Source organism: Rhea americana, unplaced genomic scaffold (assembly GCF_003343005.1).
Source record: "Rhea americana isolate MKP2758 unplaced genomic scaffold, rheAme1 scaffold_33, whole genome shotgun sequence".
Taxonomy (NCBI): domain Eukaryota; kingdom Metazoa; phylum Chordata; class Aves; order Rheiformes; family Rheidae; genus Rhea; species Rhea americana.
The window spans coordinates 5,126,221-5,133,069 of record NW_028186457.1 but is presented as its reverse complement, the minus strand read 5'-3'; the positions used below and the strand labels follow the sequence as shown (position 1 = coordinate 5,133,069).

At 38.5% G+C, this 6,849-nt stretch overlaps 1 protein-coding gene across 3 annotated transcripts in view; it reads left to right on the top strand.

Moving 5' to 3' along the window:
* The window catches only part of IQCB1 (IQ motif containing B1), an 18,974-nt gene continuing 12,125 nt past the window's right edge, over positions 1-6,849 (top strand). Inside the window, exons 1-6 of one of the 3 annotated variants that reach the window (XM_085311007.1) lie at positions 1-32; positions 376-638; positions 1,523-1,685; positions 3,313-3,442; positions 5,305-5,398; positions 6,439-6,538. In XM_085311007.1, the coding sequence (XP_085167133.1) occupies positions 521-638; positions 1,523-1,685; positions 3,313-3,442; positions 5,305-5,398; positions 6,439-6,538 (605 nt within the window). In that variant the 5' untranslated portion in view covers positions 1-32; positions 376-520. Of the gene's footprint in view, positions 43-65; positions 639-1,522; positions 1,686-3,312; positions 3,443-5,304; positions 5,399-6,438; positions 6,539-6,849 lie in introns of those variants that run through there. The other 2 variants (XM_085311009.1, XM_085311008.1) reach the window with 2 other exon arrangements.

The following is a 6,849-nucleotide window of genomic DNA, read 5'->3' as shown; positions in this document are numbered from 1 at the left end:
GGATATGCAAATATTACCCTCCTCCCTCAGGGGTGCGCTCTGGTTGGTGGAGAGCGGCCGCGACCACCGGCGGGGGGGGGGCCGGGGGGGGGGGGTTGGAAGCGGCGCCCGCTCGTTAGGACCGGCGGCCCCATTGCCCCCTTTCCCCCTCCCCCCCCTTCGCGCGGCCGAAGTGGGGGCGGCCCGCACGGCCGTTGGAGCGGTCGTGACAGGACCCCGAGCCTCGCAGTGGGGGGGAGGGGGGGCGAACCGGGGCCTTCCGCGGCCCCAGCCCCACTCGTGGCGCCTGGGCCTCGCGGGGGTGTTCTGCCTGGTCGGGGGCGAGCAGGGCAGCCTGGATGTGTGTGTCCCCCCCCCCCTTTGTCCTTTCCTCAGGGACGGGCTCGCAGCCCGAGCGCTTGAGCTCCAGGCTGGTGGCTGGATGGGCGTAGTCGCACAGGGACCCCGCACCCACGCGGGAACGGCTCGACCGTGAGCGGGGAGCTGAGCCGCTGCTGCCGCGGACCCCGCGCGGCCTGCTATGGCCAGCGCGGCCGGCGCGAGGCCGGCGGCCGCGGACCCCGCGGTGCTGGCCTTGGCTGCTCGCATCACGGAGAGCAAGGATGAGGACGTCCCGGTGCTGCTTCTGAAGTTAAAGGGTAATTGATGCCTTTTCTGAAGTAAAAGGACGAGATGGTGAAGTATGGACAGGCTTTTCCCCCTCTGCGTCCTCACATTCGGAAGTTTTTTTTTTTTTCCCTGTTGTATTTCTAGGAGGGTTTTTTTTTTTTGTTTTTTTTTTTTTTTTTTTTTTTTTTTTTTTTTTTTTTTTTTTTTCCTGTATTTCTAGGAGGGCTGGAAACCATAGGTTTGATCATACAGCTTTTCCGGACATGGGTGACATTTGACTTGGGGACACAAGGGAGGATGGGGGGAGGAATGGAGGGGAGCTCTTCTATCCCTTTCTGCTGTCACCATTTTTCTAAGACCTCTGCTAATGTGGGCAGGAATCTCATGCTTGGTCAAGTAATTTCTCCCAGTGCTTTTGAACAGAGAGCAAGAGGGGCTGGGAGTGATTGTCAGTAAGCATTTTTTAAGCCTTAACACAGAAACACAACCACAAGCTCCTGTGTGAGTCCCCATATACCCTCTTGGCCTCATATCCACTGCCYGTAGAAACAGTGGAAACAAGTTAGGGTCTGTTCTAAATTGGGATGTAATTACAAGGAGGTTATACACTTCACAGTGGCTTTTCATTGTGGTTTTGTTTGGCCTAGGAAATTCATACAAATGGGATACATACCAGATAATGTATGTTTTACTATTTGAATGTATGATGAAAAAATAGAAATACAAGCTCAGTTGTCTAACATACATTGTGGCTGTAAGAGTGAAAAGTGCCGATAAAATGCTTTATGTTACCACTTTTAGGATTACATTGATCCTAGTGTGTTTATGTATATTATGTTTAGAAAAAAAAAGTTACTCTTTTGCATCAGAATCATATGCTCTTCCTAGCCTATTTTCTGCTTTCTTCCCACAGAAATTTTAAATAGTACTTCCTTGGGATGTAAACAATCAAAAAAAATTAAGCAAGATATATACTATTATGATCTTACTCAGTACTGCATGCTGGTCCTTAGACAAGATTACTCTCGACTGCGTGGAGGCTGGGCTACTGCTGCCCAGCTAGCAGAGATACTAAGGTAAGAAAAATTGCTCAGAAGTTTTTTTCTTGTTTTCTTCTGGGCTTTCATCTTGCTGTTTTTCTTTTCAAGCTGTAATGCACTGGCTCCCATCCAGAATAAGGCTTGTTGTTCAGGAAAGGCCAGGGTTAAAGTGCAGGGAGCAGTCAAGAACAGAGGGGTCAGGCATAGCCTAATTGGTCCTGTTTAATTCATTTGCGTTGTGTTTCACTGAGCTGAGCAAACTGGTGGGAACAGTTTATGTGTTGGGTTTACCTTTTTTTGTAGACAGTGCTCATCTGTGTCACATTTTTTGTGAAGTAATTGCTAATTTTGAATGGCAGTTATTTAAAAAAATGTTATTTAAAATTCATTTGCAAAAATCTTCCGCCTGAAGATATATGCACTCAAGCCAAGTTGTGAGTGAACATATCTATTTAAATTTTAAACATAATAGAGGATACAATTAACACAAACCAGATAGCTTGATGTAGTGTTTTAATAAGAAGATCATAATTTAGTTTAATTCATAGCTGACAAATAAGACAAATGTAAACTTAAATATCATGATCCAATCTCAATTTTAAATGTCAGTAAAAATAAGTAATTCTTAAGTTTTCCCCAGGTTGTACCTGATTTTGGGTTAACTAGGAAGCAACATTTTAAGACGTGACAAAATTAGCCATTTTTTATTTATACCGTATCTACAATATGAATCTGTAATGCTAGGAATTTTACTAAGAGATAGAAGATGTATTGCCAGGGCTATGTGATATTTAAATCATCTCTTACAAGCTATTTCAATTTTCAGAGAAAAATAAAATTTATTTTAGTTGTAAAAATGTCCTTTTGCAACCACATGAATCTCAGCTTCATGCCTAGAATTTGTTTTCCAAGGGCTTCAGTAAGCAAAGCTTTGCATGTACACATTCACAGCAAGCCAAGACAGCTCAGATAATATATCAAAAAACAAAATTCATAAAAAGTTATGAAAACTCTTCTGTTGCACTTGTGTCAGTGCAGAGTACAGAGTGAAAAAACTACCAGTTGTGAAACTTGCAGAGCAGTTTCTTGTGAACAGTCTTCCAGAAATGACCAATATGTTTATTGTAAGTAAAATAATCAAACTTGGATCTGAGGTACTGATTTCTAGCCCACATGTATTCCTCAAGTAGAGGAAATTTACAGACAGTATCATTGAAGATTTTTTATACATATTCTCATTGCTTGGTCTGCATCCACTTCATCAGGTTTATGTTTACCTTTCTATTTTGCTTTTTTTCCCCTGATGACCATCAGAGCCCTTAACTAACATATGGAACAGACCTGCACAGGTGCTGTAAAGCTAAAGGGCAAAGCGACTTGGCTATATTTTAAATGAAGACATGCTGTAATAAGTATTAGTTTGTAATAAGTAGTAATATGCTCGCTGTCTCCAGCCTCACAGTGATACCTCTTCCTTCTGAGGCAGCCACCTTGGAGCTAGCCCCAGCAGTTAACTGTTATTCGGCGTTGAATTGTCCCATTTCAGTCAAGCATTTCTCCTCTGATGACATGACATGACATTCATTCAAAGAGGTTCAGACAGAAGGCCCTGGACTATTCAGGTTGGTTTATGTTTTTTTTTTTTTCTCTCTTTTAATTTCAGTCATTGTTGTGTGGGACTTGAGGTGAAAGAGGATCCAGAGGAATTTTACAAGAAATTTCTTCCTTCAGCTATAGACAACCTGCTGTTTTTGGGAAGACGCCTGCAAGCACGCTTCATTCGAGCAATCAAGGTATTACATTTCATAGTTAAAAGAGCAGAGCACCTCTGTATATTTCCCAAGCTTTTATATGCTTTAAGTGGGATATTATTCTAGGTACACTGTATTATGAAATTCTATTTTTCAGAAATTACAAAAATTTATCTTGGAACTTAAACTGAAATCTGTCATCTTAGAGCAAACAGTCTATTATATGTGCAAAAACTAGTTTATTATCATACTAGTTTATTATTGCAATTGTTTAGAGTGTTTGGCTACTACTTGTAGGTTGTTTTAAAAGGGGAGAAAAGGCAATTGTAAGTTGGATAGAAGAATTAAGAGAGTAAGATAGAAGAAAAATGCCTTACAAAAGGGAGCCTCCCAATCATCATACTGTTTTTTTTTTAATTTACATATAATTACTGCGGCCACTGTGTTCTTAGTGCTTTATTCTGCTTTACAAAAAGAAAGTATGGTTTAGGACATCCTAAGGTAGCAGACTCTAAATCAGAAATGTTGAAATCTGTTTTGCCGTATAATTTCTGCAGTGAAATTGGCAAAAAAATAAATAAATCTGAARGCGTCCGCTGATTCTGAATTGGCAAATCAGGAACCCCAAAGGGAGACTTTGTGAATTAGTAGGTGTGAGCACTTCCTCACAACTCTACCCCTCTTTGCAGACAAGGAGGGTTTTGCCCAGCCAGATTTCTTCGTGCTTTTCAGAAATCTAGAATTAGCAAAAATTTTAGAATAATTTATATAACCAACCTCACAAATTCTGAAAGTTTCTTTTAATTTCCTTTTTTTTTTTTTAATATCCCCTTAGTGTCTCATTTTTTGGCTTACTGACTTCTTGCATTTAATCAGAATCTTTCTATGGCATATTATGCTGGGTGCCACATACGTAATTACTTCTCAGAAAAAATCACTAAAATGGCATACGTTCTGTTAGTTCACTACTTTTAAAGTGCATGTAGTGCTTAAGAAGCAAACTTCCTGAATGACATCCCAGGAGACTCAAGTTTTACCCACAATATGCGATTTCCCCCACACTTTTTTATTATGTATTTCAACCTACGTGCTACTTGAGTTATGCTTGTGAGCAACGATTACTGTTGAATGCAAATGCAGTCTATATTATAGTCAGTACTTTGGCTTTTAAAATTTGTGGTCTCAGAGGTGACTGGGCACCCAGAATTGATGCTTGCTTCATGGAGCTTTGGAAATCCCACTCTGCCAGCAGAGATTTGTAGTTTATTCTAGCCTCAGTTGCTTTCTATACAAGCCTTTGAAGTCAAGGGAAGTACTGAAATAGCTAGCAGAAACTAACATATTGCCAAAACACAGAACAGATAATATTGTACCTTAACTTAGTATTATATTTTGTATCTCTTATTGTCAGTATGAACCAAATACAGTATTAAACCGTGATGGGTGGTTGGGGCTTACAGCTCAAAACTTTCCGGAGTTTTGTTTGTGGAAGTACACTTAATAAAGAAGATGTATAACAACAGTGCTGTTCAACAACATTTGCCAGCAACATTGAACAATCAAAAGACCCTTAGCTGTTCACAGACCAAGGCTTTAGTGAATCACAGTTGGAAAATAGACTTTTGAATCTGTGTCTGTATGTGTTTTCATGTATTAAAACCTGAATTTTTCCTGGTCATTGAGTTCAGTCAAATGTTATCACAAGCAAACACATTTACAGTCTATTTTGTATATTGATCAAGGATTCTTTTTTTGGCTTGTTCCTGGGATTTGACTAACATGATCTGGGAAGTTCCTGGTGAAGTTARTCTCAGAATCCCTGAAACACAAACCTGCCCCCTACATCAGCTATAGTCCTCAAAGAAGATGCATACATATGTGTTTATCTACTTCTTTTTGTTTAGGATGAAGAAAAAAAAGATTTTTTACATTGTTTCCATACAGTAACTGATGCCATCTGCTGGCTGTTCAGTGGGCATATTGAACTAACAGAGTGTGGTAAGAGAAAATTGAACTCCTAAAACACCTAAAAATTGATTTACTCTATCTACACATGTCAAGAATCAGTCTAAAGCCAATATCCAGCTATTTTTTTATTAGAGTGCTCTTTAGAGCAATCTCTTAAAATAGTTTATTCAACAGAAACAGCAATAGCTAAAGTGGAAAAGATCCACTAAAGGGAAATATTAAAGAGTTGCCCTTTTATTCTTTCAGAGACAAACAATAAAAGTGTCTTACTGCAATTTCACTTTGTAATTCTCTATCTTTACAAAATCTTTTCTTTTCTTTTTCCTGGTAAAATACAGTTCATCTCTTTGATCTGTCTCTGTGTATGCAGAAATTTGACCAGAGTAAATGGCAGGCCCTAAAAGGGGGATAAACTTGGCAACAGATTCCTGAATTTTTTTCCATGCCAGAAAATTTTATGAATATCTAAGAAACTTTACACTTCGGACAAACTAAGCTAACAATTAAGCCAATTTTAATCACAGTGATTTGTAGGTAATGATAAAAACAGAAATTGTTTCTAACACAAAAACTTAAGTTAAATATCATAARATGTTTAACTATAAAAAAATGAACTAGAAAAATTACTAAGTATGTAAACAATGATACACTTGAATAAAAAATGATGGTACTTTAATGACATCCGTGGACTTACATTAAATAAACCTGGTGTGACAAACTGTTAAGTTTGAAATGCTTATCTTTTCTGGATATTGTCGTCCCTCTCAATGCTACAGCYGTAACAATAAGGAGGTGCATTAAGAGCGTGAGTAAGGTTAAAACTTTTAAAGACAACAGTACCTAACAGATTTCCAAAGACAGAAAAATCAGGACTCAACATGTTTTTAAGATGATGTAGTTCACTTTTCCTGTAAGTTCCGGTGCAGAGGAAGTCTGATCTAGAAACACTATGTGGTTTTTCTTTGTTATGGCCTTTGTTCCATAAAAATACTGTAAAAACAAATAAATATAATTACATTCGTGGTTCAGATTGCTTGACTTTTTTTTTGTTTGTTTTTCTTTTGTTGCAGTCCTGCAAAATGATCATTTCCTGCAGTTGCTAATAACAGATGACATTGAAACAGGAATTATAATGATGTCTGTTTTACACAATATTTTGAGGGTCAATAGGTTAGTTGCTTTTATATCCTTGTTTTCTTTCTGAATTTTAAATTTAAAAATTGATTTATTATTGCTTTGTAAAATAGAAGAATTTGCATACAAAAATTGTGGTTATTTCAACAGTCTTTGTTGAGGAAAAGAAAAATTTGCTATTTCTTTATCCCGTTGTTAAACTGAGGCAATGGGAATCATATATTTGAGATGCTAGCACTACCTCTGCCACTGAGTCACTGGCAGTCACGAATGAGTTGGTTATAATATTGTTTTTCTGATTTTAATTGGAATTAACATGAGAATATCAACTCATTGACAAAAAAAAA